Source organism: Struthio camelus, chromosome 7, assembly GCF_040807025.1.
Source record: "Struthio camelus isolate bStrCam1 chromosome 7, bStrCam1.hap1, whole genome shotgun sequence".
Classification (NCBI taxonomy): Eukaryota; Metazoa; Chordata; class Aves; order Struthioniformes; family Struthionidae; genus Struthio; species Struthio camelus.
Window position 1 is genome coordinate 22,990,345 of NC_090948.1, and position 19,313 is coordinate 23,009,657.

The following is a 19,313-nucleotide window of genomic DNA, read 5'->3' on the forward strand; positions in this document are numbered from 1 at the left end:
TAGCTTCCTTCCTTCTTCCCAGGCCATGAATACCTGAGTTTAAGGCCTACCTTCTCTGGATGTCTGGGACTTGGTTTGTGGGCTGCTCCTTCAGAGGTGGAGCTGCTCTTGGCTGCTGGAGATACGTGTTTAGCAACACCTACGTGAATATGAGTGTAGGGGAAAGGTGGAGGCTGTTGATCAGCCACATTCTCTCCCTGAGCATGGAAGAGCCGGTCACGGAGCTGTCGGATCAGGAGCTGAAACAAACTACACTTTAGGGAAGTATCTCGAGCACCGCAGACTGAGAATGCTGTGGAGGCATTCAAAGCAGACCCTGACCAAAAGCACTGAGCATCAACCTGCAAAATTAACCATTTCTCCAATAGCCACCAGGAAAAAAACTGCAAGTCACAGGATCTGGGAGACCACCTATCACCTCCCCACTTTCACTGATTCTTCCTGCAGCACTTAGGGCATTTCCACACCCATGTCTGTGCACTGAACAGATTTGCTCTGAACTACAAGATGACCTCCCCATTCCCTTTCTCTTCCTGCATCAGCTGGTTTCAGGATTAGGTGAATCTTCTCTGGGAAGCTACTTCCCAGCACTGCTCTCCAGGAACCATTCTGCAGCATTTTAGTTCCTCTCCTTTTCCCCGAATGAAAGGTACTATGAAAAAAGGCAAATGAAGACAAATGCTGCATCTTAGAAGAACTAAGAAGTCTACTCTCAAGTTACCATTATTCAGGTAAAACCTCAAGTCCTGATATGAGTTGAAACCCAAGCTTACAAGTCTGCTGCAGAAAGTATCCCCTTCCACATATACTACTCTGACCCATAACAACCTGTTTCTCACTCACCTCTTTAGAGCTGCTGGGTAGATAATTCATTGCGGCTGCCAAGCATCCTTGTGATGCCAGGAGGCTGGCATACTGGGTGATTCGTTCCGCCAAGACAGGGCCTGGCGCTGGCCCTGCTGTGCCTCGGAGCATCTCAATGGACCTGCTCAGCACCATCACCTTCTCTATCAGATCCTGAATAGGCAGGAGGGGAAATAAAATCTCAGGAAGAAAAGGACCCCTCAGAATCTGATTCGCTTTGCTGGTCTATCTCATGCTGAGACAATGCCAGATGGCTTTCTCCACTTTCAACCGACACAGGGGCCAATGTGATTACAAGTTAATCCACTTGGCACCACGTACTATAACTGAAGACCATTTCCATGCAGAGCTGGAAACACAGGAGCAGCAACACTTAGTGGAGGAAAACAGAAATCAAGAAGTAAACCCTGACACAGCTACTTTTACGGTAAGGGGAGGAAAAAAAAAAAAAAAATTAAGAAGCCACAAGGACATTCCAATCAACTGTGTCCTTTTTTTTCCACTAAGAAGTTTACTCCTGTCATTCTAGGAGTTACAGGATATCAGTTTGGAAGAGAAAGCATCAAAAGCGTACCAGGAGAAATTAACTAGGAAAAACTGCTACTGCTGACAGCCTGACTAGAAGGTCTTTAGTTATTCAATGCTCCTTCAACTCCTAGAAATCAAAGTAATGTTTGTAACTGCAGAATGATATAAATATCACTGGTTGATAACAGACAGGGATAAGGCCAGTTTCAAACATAACCAGGAATGCTGCAGATGCCTTTTTGCTGCTGCCATTCACTAGTGGGGCAGTAGGACCAGAGACCTCTGTAGCAGAGAGCATTATCTGCAGGCATCAGAGTGGAAGACTTGTCTCATTCCTTATAGTGACTGATGGACCCAAAGGGGGTTAGTGGCTTGGCCGGGACTGGTTTAAGTATAACAGGCAGACAACAACACTGACTTAGGACTTAGATTTCATGCTCAGTGCTTAGTCCTGATTTCATCTTCAAGCTCTGCTCTGACTTTCCATACGTGATCACTCTGCTTACAATGGGAAGAAACAGTCTAGACTTTATTTTGCCAGAGGCTGTTCTAGATGAAGGTAGAGCCAGATAATAGGAACCTTACAGTTAGACATGATTAGCACAGCAGGAAGTGTGCTCCCAGGCAACTACCAGCCAGTACCAGCCAGCTAACAGATACAGTCTAAACTTCCCTAACTAAAATGGAAGCTCAGAGACGACAATAGTAAATACAAAGACAGGCAGCAGTACAGAACTCCTGTCTGTGGCTGGATTTGTGAAGTGTAATCAGTACCCTCTAAACAAACCCCTTATCATTTAAGGGTGCAAGTCTCCTTTAGATGTAACCCCATAATCCAGGCCAGAAGGAGATACTTGGTTGAAAGCACTGTCTGCTGGAAGCCAAACATTCTGTTTGAGGGGATAACGCAAACAGATTGGGGCTATCAGACTGGCCTAGAGAGGTGTCAAATCAACATCATAACACCAGTACCTGCAGGGCAAGGGGTGATGAAGTCTCATGGTTTTTTACCCAGCATTCCACCAACCTCTCCACATTGCCTGATGAGATATAGCAGAGGCAGGCGTCATCAGACAGGGCTGCATCTCCCTCTGACTCTAAGCGGGCACCCAGCATGTCTACAGAGGAAGAAGCACAGCTGACATTAACGCTGTCTCTTTTTGATGATCTCTTTAACCCCAAGGTTCTCTCAGCAATCTTATTCTGGGGCTTGGCATGAAAAGGTGTTGAAAACTTAAGAACTGCACCTAGTTCTGGGATAACACAGAGAAATGGACATCATTAAAAAATCACAAAGCCAATTTGATTGGAAAAACAACCCTCATTTTTTCATGTCTGTCTACTTTCATATGCCTGCCCAGACACATAAGAAAAAGGAAAGCCCTTAAAAAGGACAGAGGAGTTTAGTAAAGAAAACTTAATCCACTTTTTCCCCAAGAGGTGGGGGCATCTCCAGGAAATAGTAGCACACAGTACCACAGACAGCTCATAACCTGGTAGTTATCAATGTCTAGCAAAAGCAAAGAGATAGACACGAGCCGGAGCTTTCTCATTATCACCACCACAGCCACTTTCCACCCCTACAATTTGTTCCACGCAAGATGACATGTTTTCTTGCATTTCACGCACCCTTGTTTTACTCATACCAAGTGCTGGGAGTCATTTACTCAGCCATTCTTTTGTCAGCCACGAGCTAGTTACCAGATAAGCAATCTGAGCAACTTCTTCAGATTCAGTCACTGTATTGCTCCTTAACTCTGATTCTCAGAGCTATCAGTTGCTGAGCATATTTAATTATTAACAGGACTGAGTAAGCTACTGAAGCTGTCACAGTCATCAACCCCAGTTTACGAGCTTAAAAAGGAGAGAAATCTGCAGAGAAAACCCCTTCCACATGGAGAGGACTTCACCTTTTTCTGTCAAGGAAATCTCTCTCTCCCCAAATAAAACAATAAATATCCCCCAAATAAAACAATAAATATCACCCTCTCAGCCCAGTACCTACCCTGGTCTTTCCAAGCTATTGGTGGAGACAGCAGGAAATACCAACAGGTCTCATTTTACACCTTTACTCTCAGCTACAATGTGCATAACTCATTCCCCTAACTCAACAGTCCATGCTTAATTTCAAATTTCAGCTAGCTGCAAGTTCTGTTATGCGTAAGACCTGCTGTCTTTCCTCAACTTGATGTGCTTCTTTCTGCAAGCAGTTCAGAGGTGCCCTTCCCTAAAAGAAACCGTATCAAAACAAGAGTAAACTGCATACCACAGAGCTGGGTATAGTCCTCCTGCTTTGAGTATGTTAAAAAGATGGCCAGTGCCTCCTTCCAGCTCTGTAGATCACATGTGCGAACAATATCTTGCCAGTTCTGTTGCACAATGGAGGAAAGAAGCTGTAAGGGAAGAAGGAGGCCTGTTAGTCACTGAAGACTAAGAGATGCTGACTGCTTGAGCAAGTACATCCATACTGACAGCTCACTTTTGGGCACACTTCACCATATGCAGCAACTACCTCTCTGCACACTGAGGTCCACCAATCCCCACATCCCAACATCAACAGCTGGTAACCTGATGCCTGGAAAGAAGGTTAAAAAAAAACCAAACCACCAAAGCACGTGAGAGATATGAAAATGGCCACATTAGGCCAGACCAAAGATCTATCTAACACACATTCTGTTTCACAGCAGTTGGTATCAATGATCAGGAATATTGGGTTAGGACAGACCGACCCCTGTAACACTCTCCAACTGAGAATTAATAAGCTAGGACTTTTCTAGCTGATAGCCCTAAATAGATAGCATTTTCCACAGGTTACAGGCATGGGGAGCTGAGGCAGAAACCATTAGATGAAAAGAAAGGAATAGAGAACATGAAATTCCAGATGGGTAGCGTGAAATTGTCATACAACAAACAGAATAAATGTCTAGTCAAAAAGAGACTCTCAGTCTCTGGTGACATTTTGCTTCCCCCTCAAAGCATTTCCACACATTCAGACAAACATCTGCCGGGATATCACACACCTTCCACTGTTCAGTGGGTACACCAGCTCATCACTTACCAGGGAAATTTTTGTTTTCCGCTTGGCAAAGTAGCGCTTCTGGGTCTCTCTTAGGAGGTTCTCCCCACCAGCAATAGCTAAGATGATGGCGTCGGCAAATCGTTCTGCCCGCATACACACTTCCACTGCACCCTCAAAATTCCCCAGCAAAAGGGCCTGGCTGATGAGTCCGTCAGTATCTGTGGAGGTGAGAAAGCAGATCTAAGCCATAGGGGAACCATCTACATACATTAATCATGCTCATTTTAAAGACAAGCAGTAAAAAACAATAACCTATGGAAGTCCAGCTAAAGGAAGATTTGGAAATACAGATCAGGTTTTCTATCTCCAAAGAAATCACTGACTTGAAAGAAGTCTTCCATCACCTAGAAGATTCTCCCATACTTTTCATGGGTCTCTTATCTGTGAGGAGTATTCCTTTGCAAAATGCTAACAGATGTTGCAAGACATTGCGATGAGTCATGAGTTTTAGAAGTATTCATATGGTGCTGGAGCGGACCAGGTTTTTCCTGGTCTCTGCCACTTTCAGGCTTCCCCTCCCCTTTTCTTAAAAGAGGGCAGAAGCACACTTCATGTAACACACCTGCTGTGACAGGAATCTCCAAAGTGCTCATATCCTGTGGGATGAGGTTGTCAAAAAAGGCTGAAGAGGAGGAAACAGCAGCTACATCATCACTGGAATTTATCAAAAGCTGTGCAAAGAGTGCAAGAAGTTAATTCATTGAACACATGGGTCCCTGCCCGAAACAGTTTAACGGGTTACAGAATGGGATGTGTATTCCCCATTTGGTTGGGGATGCTCATATAAATCAGATTTCAGCTTAGAAACCATTCATGTCTCCTGTCACTGCTCTATCAACCTGTACAGCTTCAGTGAGGCAGCAGTAAGAACAGTGCTGCTATTGACCTAGCTTAGGAGGTTGCTGGTGTAAAACATGCAATGACAACAGTATTGATAGCCAGCGTTCATCCATTCAACTGCCAGCCCTTGAGCAAGCCAAACAATTTTGGCTAGAATAGGATTAACAGCTAGGATCGCAGCCATGCTAGGTGCTCGATAAAAATGCAAGACAAAACTGCTACCTCTAGAATATCTCAGCAAGTGTTTAAGGTTTGTGAAAGAGATTGCTAATTTAAGTGGAGCAGCTTTAGATACCTTAGAGAAGCAAAATTTATGGTGGATGATGAACTGGGCCCTGGAAGGCACCTGAAGATGGACATCCCAAAATCATGTGAAAAAACATTTCAAAGGACAGAGGTGAAAAGGAAAGAAAGGCAAAAAAAATACCACAGCAGAAGCTTCACAGAGGAAATCCAGAACTGTAGGATGAAGTTAAGTTGGGGTGAGGCTAATTCTATCACTGGAGAAATCAGCACTGGTGAAGCAAGCCTTCTCGCAGCGTTAACAGCCAGAAGTCCATCTTCATCTTTCGCTGATTTGTTTTAAAGCCAGAAGGGACCGCTATATCATTTAGTCTGACCCTGTGAGGGTCTAACAGGCCTGTGAACTGCCCTCTGCGATTCCTGCATTGAGCCCAACAACCTGCGGTTGGAATTAAACCTTCCCATTCATTCTGCCCTCCGCTGTTTTCCCAGACTGGCAATATGTACAGGACATACCTGACCTGGTTGCACAGCATTCATCTCATCTGCCTCAGGAAGGGGCTGTTTATCTGGGATCCCATTACTCAAACATGAGGAGATCTACAAAGGAACAGACATTCACAGGGTGAAGCCTCTGTTAACACTAAACACATGGGCAGCAAAGAAGCCAACTGACCAGCAAGTCACAGACAATTCTCCCATCTCTTTCACCTGTTTGAAAAGTTCCACTTCTCCCTATTCCCGTCTAGCTATCTAGCAGAGGTTATTTGTCCCTTTCATAGGGACACAGACCATACTGCTGCAGGAGTCTCCTTCCCTGCAGCTCCATCAGTGCTATGCCAGACTGTCTTCATCTATCACTTTCTTCCTCACTGAGGAACTCCTTGACACACAGAGCGCTGGAAGCTAGATGAATGCTCTCAACTGCTATGTTGTTACACACTTCTCTGAGCATCAGCAACTGAAGACAAGATATTGGACTCAAGGGCCCTTTGGTCTGATCCTGCACAGCTATGGTTATATTCTTATGGGTGCCAACATTTGCTTTTTAATAGGAACTCAGGAGATCCAGGCCCAGCACAATCACAAGAAAGGATCTGAACAGTCTTTTCAGACTTCCTCTTCCTACATCGCCCTCTCAAAGCAGATCTCTGAGATAAGCAGTTAATCTTTCAGCTCTGGGGAGAAGGCCTCAGATCTTAGCAGAGGTTTCACAATCACACCCATCACGTCTAGGTCAGCTTTACCATTTAAGACCTAGAAAGACAATTTCGGAGTGGGCTGCAAGACAGAGAGGTGTTTACTGTAGAGCTCCAGGTCAGGAGGGGAGAGAAATGAATCCAGACTGATCCAGCACCCCATCTGTACTCCCAAAAGAAACTACAGAATGATCTCCGCTTATGCTCCCTGACCATCGCACTAGGTTTCAGTTTGGGGGACGAGGTACTCCTCACCTGAAATTTCATACAGTTTAGCATGTCTCATGTGATGTGAGATCACTCGCTCGTCTCCAGTAGGGACCCTGAAACTCCCCTTCAGTGGCCTTAGCCCTGTAAAGATGTCTCTCTATTGTACAGACCCCTTACCTTTTTTTGCAGATCATCTTTACTGTAGCCTAGCAGCTTGAGGAGTTTAGTCCTGGACTCCTGCTCCAGATTCACCTGGGTCCCAAAGGAAATTGAAAAAGACAAGAAAATCTGTAAAATCCTAGACATCTACATGCTGCCAACAGTTAGCTACTTCTAGAGCTAGAAAGTTTAGAGCTCAGACAATGGACTCAGCTATGAGAAGTCCACCTGGTGACTACTGTGGCAAAGCCTATGGAACTGAAGTTAAAATTGTCATATAAAGGTGAAATTTGAGTTTGTCACATAGTTATAATTGTGGTTTGGCTGGGCATCAGAGCTATGCCTACATGCAAATCTAGCACACTTGGTCATTGATTCCATGGACAGTCCAAGAATTCCCCAGCTAATCTCTGTATAAAGACAATGCACTGACAATGCAACGGACCAGCATGAGACAGGGTGGTTGTCTAAACTCTTAGCTGGCTTCACAACAAAGTATTTAACTAATTATTACAGAAACTCTCCAGGTGGGAATCTCTGGAAATGTCTGAAATTCTCACAGACTCTACACTGCTAAATTGACAGGAACTATTTTTATGCTTCATTGTATGATTAACCTCCTAGGAGGAAAATATGGCTGTCCCAGCAACTCTCCCATGCAGTATCTACTGTAGAATTGACCAAATCGTATACAGATGAGAAACTTGTAAATAGTCAGGAGAAACTGTTTCTGCAGGTATAGAAATGATCGTGCAGGGCAGCCTTTTGTACACAGTTAAGATGCTTGGTTTGTAGTTCAAGACAATCAGTAGCAATGGATCTTGCATACCCTGACTGGTCTTACAGAACCACGGGCCAGCCAGATTACACAAATTCATTAGAACAAACAGTTTGAAGTGTCTCATCTGATGCAGCTGAACACATTGTTGTAATGACTCTTGTAATGGAGACTTCTGTCACCACCTGGACATCCTGTTCAAGAGACTCAATTCCACACGCAAGCATTACCCTATACAAAAGATCCCAATTTTTTCCCCTCCTACGAACATAACTCCATGACTGTCTGTGCAAGGTTACCAAGGCTAAAATTCCACTAGCCCTGCCTCTCCAGGAGGGTGGTCACTCCTCGCTACTGAACTCTCATAAATACCAAATCGTCAATAGAATCAACCACCTATGTAGGGCTGTAAGGCAATTCTCATGCTGTCACAGCTCTCTTCCTCATTATGGGGTAGTCTCACTGCCCATTTGGACTTCACCTTGAGAAATAATAGGGTAGAGCTCCACAGGTAGCAGATACAGTTTGGCTGTAGGTTGAGATGAGAAAATTCTGTTTAGTTCATTGACAGGAAGCCCAAACCAGTCCAGCAAAAAGACCGTTCCAACTGAAAAAATAAGGCAGCCTCCAAGATCTCAACTGCTAAAACTTTTATTTAGATAAATAATTAATTAGTCTATCTAGTTCAGTTTAAAATCTTAAAGAACAGGAATACGTATATAGCTACAAAGGAGCATAATTAGCACTTTCCACCCCAGGAGTGCAAAAGAAATGACATCTGGGTTTCACCACGGCCATCCTACCTTCAGGAAGTTCCAGAGGTTCTCATCGAACTGCAACTTTGCTGTCTGGATCTTGCCCTTGCAGTACTCAACGAGGTTGCCTGACTGCAGGGCCATCTGTAGTTCTCTGGATCGGACCAGGAACTCTGTTTCAGTAGTGACTTGACTGATGAACACCTGGCGTGGGCAAGTCTGCTGCACTTGCTGTCCAGGAACTTTGGTAAGACCAAAGGTAATCAGTTTTCCCCCAAACTGAGAAAGACAAAGGGAGACACAGTAAGCATTCTTGTAAGTGAAGGTAGAAGCAACTCACTCAGCTTTTCATTTGGCAGAGTTGACTCTAGTTCCAGTCGTGATCACAAAGAACACAAACGGTTGCATGTGTACAGATGTTAGTGACGCTGAAGGAGTTCACATCACAAGCCCTTCAGCTGAAGGAGTAGCAGTCCTCACTGACCACCAAGACACTTGTGTATGTGCTGTCAGGTATAGCCAATTGCAAATGCCAGAGAGGTACAGGGGAAAAACTACTGTTTGGAACTGTTCTTTTCTGAAACAGACAGGTAGGCTGCACTGATTTAAAACCATAATGTGAATGGCAGGCACTAGACAGACAGAGGAAAGGGGTTGAAAATGAAATACATGATGGATAGGAAGGAGAAAGACAGAGAAGGAGAATGGGAATGCATGTCACAGCTTACAGGGAAACGATTTATGAGCTTTCCTTAGCTCCATTAACTCCTACTTATGCTCTGTTATAGGACTCTCTTCTTTCTTGTTGGAAATGTATCCGAACATAGAGCAAGAGAGCTTCTTTGCACAGGATACCACACTGCACCTTACACAGGCATTAAAAAGAGCTAGTACCAGGAAGATAAAAAGCTTTCTCTACCAAGAGAAATGGATTGCATCACGACTAGAAGAATCTACTGCGTTTTCAGCTAAGGATGCTCCATTTACTTACTGCAAACGAAACCCCTACAGGCCTGCGAATCCACTTGGGTGGCTTTTTTAATGGTGGAATCAAGGTGGTCTGAGCTACTTGCTCCGGCACTTGCAGAGGAGGGAGGGTCTGTCCTGTGCCAAAGGGATCAAGGTTGTTGAAGGAGGAGGAGATCTAGGATCAAATGGAGAGGAGGGTGAGATATAATTCATTTCCTCGCTATAGGCTATAAGTACATTCAACTGTTGCTTAGTAGTTAGTTACTCTTCTTGCTGATGAAGAACGAGACTATTACTCCTCTTTCTGGAGCGCTACCAAATCCCTATGTGAGAGGAACAGTATTTCCAAACAGTTCTCGAAATTATTTCTTAAGCAAGGTTCACCTTGAGAGATTTTAAAGTAAGTTTTCCTTAGCAAGATGAAGACTGCCTAACAAACACTGATTGGCTTAGCATCCAGCTCATAAACACAGGGGTTACACAATTACTTGTTTTATGCAAGACAGTGATTACATATGATCAAAAGTTGCCCAGCTTATTTCTTGTTTTGCTCATAAAGGAATGCTGACTGCCTTTCTGTTGCTGGAATCTTTTGAATGAGTTGGTTTTAACGACTGTCTCAGCTTTTATAGGACTTCAGATGAGGCTGGCGAAATAATCTCTTGAGACTTTCTTGCCTAGACAAGAGTGTCAGAAGCGGCCCCTGATCTTGATTTCTGACATTTAGGAAGTCAGTGAGTATATATAGTCAATGCTGCTTGCAAGTGTTCACAATTTTTAATATTGCGGGCATAGATTTGATGTTTGTGAAGGAGAACCCTGTTCAAGCTTGACTAGCTCATAGGGCATAGCTGCAAAGAATGGCTGACTGGCACACCTGAAAGGAAACAGCTCAAGTTTGAGCAAGGTAACGCTGCCAAACAAAGAATCACAGGCAAGTCCTAGACGCTTTGTCCTTCAAGTCACTGAGTCACTTGAGCAGAAATTAATTCTGAAACAGATCACTTCCTCGAGGAACAGCTTGTACTTAACAGATCACTCACCCTAAACCTTAAAAAAAAAAATAAATACACACCATGGAGGTACCAAGAACATCAGAATGGAGATCTTCAACAAAAGATCTGTCCTGATACCATGAAATCCAGAGGACAGAGAGCTTAAGAGGTCATCTCCCCTGTCTCTGTAACTATTGCTGTAGTCTTCTAATTTTGTACTTATTTTTTATTCTATTCATCTAGGAATTGTTCTACCCACATTTCAAAATTGGAGAATAGTAGGAAGTATGGTCACATGTACATGAAGAACGCACATGAAATTCTCCAAGAGTTCTATAAATCCTTAGTCTGCTACGGCTGTTGCTTCATAAAATATTTTCTGTCTCTTTCCTATGAAACCAAACTCGGTCAGCTGTAAGTTACTATATAGATAACACAAACATGCTTATATGTTTTCTCCTCAAATCTGTATTGTAATACATTTGTTGGCTAGGAGAGAGGGAAGGAATTAAAAGGCTAGACATTAGATTAAAAGTAAAATTTTAGATAGCACTGACATTCAATTTGTTCAGAGTTCGGCCATCTATTCATCAGCTAAATAACGGGTTTCAGTTTCAAAATATTATCCTGCTCCAAGTTATAGTCAACTGACTTGGGGTAAGTTATTAACTGTGGTTTATAAGCTACTTTTTAAGATCCTCTTCTGAGCTAATAAAGGAAAATGCACTGTATTACTTGGTACTGATTTATTTAATTTCAACTTAATGGCAAGAAAAGCTTGCTGCTCTAACAGCTGTGCTGCTTTAGTTTCATTCTAGCAGCATTAACCATAGACTACATGCCTCATCAAAGCTACACTTGATTTTGGTTTTGTTTATGCACTTTAACAACTTTTACAAGAGATACTGAGAAACCTCTTTATCAAGAGGCAATATAAGCCTACAACCCTTCTGGACTTGTGTGGATATTAAGTCCTCACCCAGGTAGCTTCCGGTTCTCCACACATCAGTGGTGCATCCTCGTGGGTGAGATGACTGCTTTACTTAAAACCACACTGTTACATGGTGTGCTTCTCACACTCTCAGAAGCCAGACAAAAAGCTGCCAATGCCTCGAGCCCTAGCATGTCCACAGGACTTTACCTTGTCAGCCTGAGTCTTCTGCTGAGCTTCTAAACTCCCGCCCATAACAGAATAAATGTTGATCCACCCATCAAATGTGGCAGCAGAGAAGACCGTAGGGTTCCTAGGGCACCACTGGACATCAAAGCACCACTGACTCCGAATGGGCAACTCGTAAACCACCTATCGCAGAAAGAGAGAAGGCAAAAGCGCATGACACAAGAATAGTCCCCCGCTCTCCCCAAATTACTTGTCTACAGCAAGTGTGTCATACCTGATTTATACCTCACCAAGTATAGAGGTTTCTTATTTTTACTTCTTGAAGGATATATTTGCAACGTTAGAGTTGCAACGCACTAAGCCCAAACAGTGGAAAGCCATGAAAAGCTGCTAAATAATATTGTGATTGTAGACTGAAATAGCAAGCAACAAGTCAGTTTTGCTCTGTCTTCTAAGTACTACTGTATCAGAGTGCTACAGTATTGTGGCACCTGCTGTTAACACAGAGAGACAAACCAAAAAAAACAATGGCCAGAAAAACATAAGCCAATAGGCAAAAAGGTGTGAGGAGTAAGAACGTGTAAACTAAAAGGATTGTCTGGAATAACAAACTTAATGGGGAAAATGAAAGGCTACAGAAAAAAAAAAAAAGTAGAACAGCAAAAGACGACTGTAAAACCTACAAACCACAAAGGATATTTTAGCCAACAGGTTTCTAGTCCAGCATTCAAAAATCCAAAGTTCAATTCATGGACCAGTCACAGACTTCCTGCATGCTGTTAGGCAACTCACTAAAATAACCTTGACTTTAAACCTCCAGTCTGTAAAATGGAGTTTTCCTCTGTGCCTCACAGGCAAGCAGTTTTCCAAGACACAGAATCCTAACTTTCTTTTCACGTTTTTGTGCCTAGCAATATGATCTGTGTTCTCTGCTCCCAAGTATACAATTTTGCATTTGCTCATATTAAGACATAGATTGCTTAAACAAAACAAACAAAAAACAAAATCCCCCCCCACAAAATCACAACAAAAACAAAACAAACATTAAAAAACAGCTTACCAGATCAGTCATTCTGTATAATTTCCCTGTCCTTACCGTTCAGAACTCTCCCACTTTTTGTACCACCTGAAAGTGTTCTAATCACTGCTAAAGATTGGCACTAAGTCAAGAACAGACCCCTAACAATAACCTCTGCATAAATGTCTCACTTAACTTCGGACCCTGCAAATCTACAGCAGCATGCATATAAAGACAAGCCAGTTCCACTAAAATTGGCTTTTAAGTTCTTCTCCTAAAACACAGTGAAAAGACTTTAGTAACAAATAGACACCAGGAATCTTTCAGGGTCAGATTTTCTTCCAGCTACTGGACACCTGCACAGAGTGAACATCAAATCCCACAAAACCACAAGAGCAGCATTTCATACCTCTTTCAAAAAATGGCTTAACTTTTTTCCTTTGCCTCCAAGGCAAAGGTGGGACAGTTTCACTGAGCTTGACCATGAGATGAATCTGGCATGCGGCTCCCAGCTGGACTTTGTTGGTATTGTTAGATTACTTTTCCCAGGCTATCATCAAGATCAACTGAGTGAATTTTCTTCCAAGTTCAAAATTCAGTTTTATCCAGAAACTTAGCATTGAATAAGTAGGTGTGCAGAGAAATTGTTGCACAGCCCTATTTTAAATGTTTAAAACTGTTGTGATGCTAAATATTTCGAATATGGTATTTTTGAGACACACGACCAGAAAAACACACACATGTGAGAAGCCACTGTACTATGGAGAAAGTTTATATACATCTTTAGTTACACGGTTCTGCTCTCAATGCCCCTAACAAATGCTCCTCATTCTCCTTGAAGTTTCCCCCCCCAGCTTTTGAATACGCTAGGAGAAGGAGGAAGAAGAAACAAATGGACACAGGGACCACTACATACGTGAACAAAATAAGAGTAATCAAAATTAGCTGAAACTAAGTTTTAGTTAGTTTTCTTCCTTCTATGACCTCTGTATACAAATAGAGAAAATATCTGCAAGTCTCTGTTGTTTTCAGTTTGGATAGGGACAACAACCTCTTTCTCTTCAGACAGGGAGTGTAGAAGACATACTGGAGGAAACGACATTGGCACTCCACAGGGGGATACACATGCATAGCATGGCACACAGCTCTGCATAAAAGAGAGAAGGTGTACTTCTAGCTGTGGTTATGTACCTCCCCCATACTTGGATTCCAGCACAAGATCCGGTTGTCTTTGGCGCTACTCAACAGCAGTTCAGGGTCAGCCTGGCACCAAGAGATAGACAGAACTCCTCTAAAACAGAGCAGAAAGAAAATACAGTCATATTTCATACTCAACCCACTTTCCTGTCCTGTCAACAAGCAAGCAGAATATATTTGCACTTAAGCTCAAAAATGCTAGTTCTCCTCTCTGCCTGAACCAGACCAATCAGTGAAACAAAGCAGCCTGTAAAAACATCATAGCTTGCCAAAGCACAGTCTCCCAGCTGCCTTCCTTTTAAAGGCAGAGATCCTTGAAAAGGCAACATGACAAGCAGACCCTTACCTCGTGTGCCCTTCGAGTTGGCTCAAAGGAGAGGTAGCAAAACGCAAGTCCCATATTTGGATCACTGGCAAGCGGTCATCCTCAGAGGAAAGGACTAGTTGGGTTGCAACTTCTGGGTGCCAGGCCATTCCAGAGCAATGCATCTAGAGACAAAAATAGCATGGGCTGAAAATTCAGCAAGGCAAGCTGGCAACAGAGCAAATGGCCCAGAGCCACATCATTCTGCACCTAACTCTCCTAGAACGTTGGACATAAAGCAAATCCAGCAATGCCTTGCTGTGAGAAGTATTTCTACCTTCTCTACACAGCAAAAAAAACAAACAAACAAACAAAAAAAACACCCCACTAACCCTATAGAAACTGAAGGACTAGTTCTAGGTTTATCTAGGAAGAGAGCTGTGATTGAAACCTTTTGTTATTTTTGCACTCTTATGAGCCAGAGGACTTGAACCCTACCCCTGCACAGGTAGGGAGCCTTCCCATCTGCTTTCGCTATAGAAAGATTTCCTCACATGCCCATTATGAACTACAGCTCTCCTGCTGCAAGGGCATATGAACATCTGCCACGCAAAACCTTAGGTCGTCCTTCTTCAAAGGATGATTTGTATCAACAATTGGATCTTTCTCAAGATCCAACAACTTGTAATATGTCACAAACTAACAACTTGCTGCATTTATTTCTGGTCTTCCATGCTTTAAAATGAGCCAAATGCCAGCTTGGAGTGACAGCTACAGCATGGCAACAGTGTCAATTATGTATACGCTTGGCTAGCTCATGCTCTGACCCAGGACGAGAACTCCAAAAAGCATGCTAATATCCTGTTTCTGCTGTCTACTTGCTCCTTGACTTTTCACCTTCCATTGCAAACAGGGATTCCAAATACTGCTACAGCAGCACAGAATTGCTAAAACTTAAGGATGCTCTGGACAGATCCACTCCCACCCCCCACCTACAGCCTTCTTATAAGAGCCTTCCAGTTCCAAGAGGTCCAACCCCAACAGCTCCCACTATAAAAACATTTCATCCCTAGAGCCTGTGCCACTGCTTTGCAATTACTAAGGTGGCATGTTGTAGGCCCGTTGGAATCACAGTCTTTCCTCCACTCACTCTGTTGCTGTGGTCACTGACTTTGATGATAGGCTCATTCTTCCTGAGGTCCCAAACCACAGCCTTGCCACTGGGGTGAGCAGAGGACAGGATATGTTGCACCTGCCGATTCCAGGACACCACACTGATGTCTTCGTGAGGCTGCCAAGATAGGGAAGGCCACAGATCCATTACCCCCCATGCTAAGGGGACATCAAATTGCAGGATTCTGTCACCAGCTTGAGAGATTTGAGGACCTACAGATTCCTCTCTTCAACCTCTGATCAATCTACTGGAAATATCAGTAGCACTGACAGGAAACACTAGGGAGCATGGGAAATCCTTTACACAGAAAGTGCAGTGGACAGTCTAATCGTCTAGGGGAATGTTACCTGGAAAAGCTCCTTTGCATCTTGGGAACAGGTATTAGATTCTACATCCAAGTCTGCTTTAGCCAAATGCGTCTTAAACTGTTAATTCCACAGTAAAGCAACAGATGCACATAGAACTAAACAATTAACAGCCTGCAATATACTGACATCAGGCTGCATACCAGAGGGAACATAGATGTTTCTACCCTGACTCTCCCAAGAGAACTCAAATGGAAAGATGACCTTGTGCAACGTTTCAAGGTCAGTGCAGTGAGATGGAAAATGAAGCATTCAAGGCTAATTCCTGTTATTGTATCTACAGCAATGAAGGAGATGCACAAGGAGACAAATGAGAGACTTACTGCAGGAAAGAGTAAGCTTGCTTAAAAGCAGGCCAAGTATGATCTTTCCACTTTCAGGAATTGATTGCCCTGATAACATAATCAGGATCAGAAGATCAGAAGCTTCCCCTCCAAGCTCAGGGAACATTTTCTGGAAATAATAGCCAAGATGCATTAAATGGCTGTGGCTCACTGACTGTGTTGGGGATATTACTATCATGAGATATGAAAAGCTTCAGCTGAAGCAGATTCATACCTCAGAGAAGGTCCAATAAGCCTTCTTAATCCATCACACAGGCCCCAGCTGAATCACAAGACAAACTGGTCAGTTACTGGATTCAAATCCGCAAAGCGCTTACCCATCCATGCAATATGCATCCTTCCAGAGCTTGCCTGCCTACCTCCCTTCCCTTTATACCACTCTTTCCACCTCCACAGGATGAGGCTGATTAGTCAATTCTGGTTCATCTTCCTCCTGAGAGGGGTCAAAGTGATTTCCCCTTCAGAGAGCGAATACAGCAGGAGCACTCTATACCTTCAGATCATTTCATCTTGCTTACTGAGATATAAAACTGCGGGGGTCTTGCCCAGAGGAAAATTCCTTTACCTGCGATTTAGCCCCTGGTGTCATAGGCACACTGAAGTTATTCAAGTCCCAGATGAAAATTTCAGAATCATTGGATCCAGAGGCCAAGAGGTTACTCTGTACGGAAAGTAAAAGCTCAGCTGAGTTTCCTGCTCAAAAGGAAAGAGGGCGGACTTCTTAAAAAGAAGTGTAATATCGAAAAAAACCCAAAGCTGCCAAAGTCAGGTGACAGCTGCATTTCACAACCATCGGCAAGCAGAAAGATATTCACCAGATTATAAACCAAGCCCATTTCTGGTCTCCTTGCCTTCAGCTGTGCCATGGTGGAGACCTGTTTTTTTTTTTTTATTTTTTGTCTGGCAAGCTACATATGCAGGTGGCTAGTGTGATTCATCATGAAACTTTGCCACAGGAGTGGAAGTCACTCGCTCCGGCCAGCTAAGCTTTTGCACTGCATCCTGGCACCAGGGACTTTCCTTCTGGAAAGATGAAGGTGTCCCACAATGGGCTGCAGCCAGCTCTCAATTTGTCTTTCTGCTGCCTATGAGAACTTGGGCTCTGTTGACTAATCACTTATATGGCAGTCTCTTCAAGTGCAATCAGAACCCCACTAAATTAGACACCAATTGAACAAATAACCAAGTTCTGATTTCAAATGGGTAATAGGGTAACATGTAACAGCATTACAAGACATTTTTTGCAGGGATATTAATGACATAATCAAGATCACTGGGGAATTCAGTGACAAAGCCAAGAATAGAACTCAAATCTGAGTCCCATATCAGTCCTGTATCACAACTACCTTGCCTCTTCTGTGTTAAATCTGTACCTTCAGTTTATAAATCCGCATAAACATGGGAAAAACTCATGGTGGCTAACCTTCACTCAGTTGTAAGTATCTTAAGGCTGCATACCTGGAACGGGTTGAAATCAAGAGCTCGAACAGGGCCTGAATGCTTCTCTGTCTGACCAATTACAGCCTCACTCTTTGAAGCCAAGATCTGGTGTGCACTATACATTGTCAGTACGCCATTATCCCCTCCACCAATGATCACTCCAGAGGACTCAGGGGACCCATTTCCAAAGTTACCCCAGATCAGCTTATGAAACCTGAAGAAGGAGAAAATAAAGCTGGCATAAGCCACAATATTCAGTGGGAGCCAAGACACCCTGCATTACCAAGAATCACATCCATAGTCCAACCTATCAAATACACATATCAGTCTGTACCTTAAATAACTAGAACCTACAATGGAAGATTTTTTTTTAAGGAGTTTTTTAAAAAAAGAAAAAAAAAAGGAGTTTAGGACTTCATGTGGGATTTTGGGTGAAATCCTCTAAACTACACTGTACAGAAAGTTAGATTAGAGGACCATACTCCTTCCTTTCCAGGCTTCAAATCTGAAAAATATGTTGTTTCACTGTAAAAGCTGCTAGTTACAAATCAAGGGAAATTGTATTTTGCATTAGGTACATATGTGACTGACAAGTGTAATAAATCACCTCCTCCTAAAAAGCTGGAAGATAGGTTTCATTCTACTGCTGTTTTTTTTTTACTTCAAACCAAAAGCCCCAGCTAATTCACATGATACAGAATGACCACCATAGAAGTCCTCTTAGAATTCTCCAGTGATCCAATTGCTGTATCTTTGCAAACACATTAAACACTCAGCATGATTTGTCTCAAGCCAAGAATACCCAGCACCTTAAAGACAAGGTAAGCCAACTCCAAAAGATCACTTTATACCCAGAAAATATGATTTCACTCTCTCACCTTTCCTGTACTAGAAAAGCCATTTTCAGTTCCACCAACTGATATGTCAGTATAAGTCTCTAATACCTGTTTGAGGCAGGAAGGGTTCCTTTCTGCTTCATGTCCAGGGAGGGATCCCTGAAGTCAATCTCAAATATTTCCAAGGTGGCATTTGTACTGAAGGATGCATCCAGTTGCTGGGCAGATGTTCCTAGCAGAAGTAGAAGGGGGACACTTAAAAATGGGCACTTTTTTCATGAGCACGAGACACGAAAAGAGCAAGGCTTTAGCACTGCAACCAACCCTTGACCAATGAACCAATCCTTGACTGACAGTCAACATACCTTTGGTGCTGTGCGTGCAGGAGAGGATATGTCTGAATATCTCAGACAGAGCAGCCAGAAGTCAAGACAGACTTTTAAAGAAATCAGAACTTCTTCAAGAAATTCCAGGCATCAAGGTCACTGATGCAAAAATATCTTTTCTCTTTGGGGAGATAAAATTCATATACCCTCTTCCAAACAGCCACAGCCTCTGACAGTAGGTCCTTACCAAATTACAAAGGCAGTTGCATCATGAAATCCAGGTACAATTATGATCCCAAATACTTCTTTATGCTGCTCCCCAATCATGATCAGAAAGTCTTGCTCAGATTTTCTAAGTCTGGTCTACAGCAAAAGTTCATCAACTTTAGGCGTCTAAACATTCCTTGACAACACACAGAGAGGTAGCGGTCACACACAGTGATGGCTTCCTTACTTCTCCCTCGTTTACAGAACTAAAATAGATTTAAGATTGCCTAACGGGACATTGCCATGCAAAGAGTCACCCGGTTACCAAAGGGATGCTTCGTAACTGCTTATGGGAGGGGAAGT

General features: G+C 43.1%; 1 protein-coding gene across 13 annotated transcripts in view; it reads right to left on the bottom strand.

Moving 5' to 3' along the window:
• Positions 1-19,313, bottom strand: part of SEC31B (SEC31 homolog B, COPII coat complex component) — a 37,614-nt gene that overhangs the window by 12,592 nt on the left and 5,709 nt on the right. For 8 of the 13 annotated variants that reach the window (XM_068950266.1, XM_068950267.1, XM_068950259.1 and 5 more), the window contains 17 exons: positions 18,526-18,649; positions 17,600-17,795; positions 16,707-16,802; positions 15,409-15,549; positions 14,301-14,443; positions 13,949-14,048; positions 11,761-11,922; positions 9,647-9,799; positions 8,704-8,934; positions 7,141-7,215; positions 6,071-6,154; positions 5,034-5,142; positions 4,451-4,629; positions 3,659-3,785; positions 2,365-2,510; positions 844-1,017; positions 51-239 (listed from right to left, as the gene is read on the bottom strand). In XM_068950266.1, coding sequence (XP_068806367.1) covers positions 51-239; positions 844-1,017; positions 2,365-2,510; positions 3,659-3,785; positions 4,451-4,629; positions 5,034-5,142; positions 6,071-6,154; positions 7,141-7,215; positions 8,704-8,934; positions 9,647-9,799; positions 11,761-11,922; positions 13,949-14,048; positions 14,301-14,443; positions 15,409-15,549; positions 16,707-16,802; positions 17,600-17,795; positions 18,526-18,649 — 2,429 coding nt within the window. Of the gene's footprint in view, positions 1-50; positions 240-843; positions 1,018-2,364; positions 2,511-3,658; positions 3,786-4,450; positions 4,630-5,033; positions 5,143-6,070; positions 6,155-7,140; positions 7,216-8,703; positions 8,935-9,646; positions 9,800-11,760; positions 11,923-13,948; positions 14,049-14,300; positions 14,444-15,408; positions 15,550-16,706; positions 16,803-17,599; positions 17,796-18,525; positions 18,650-18,990; positions 19,147-19,313 lie in introns of those variants that run through there. The other 5 variants (XM_068950269.1, XM_068950268.1, XM_068950264.1 and 2 more) reach the window with 3 other exon arrangements.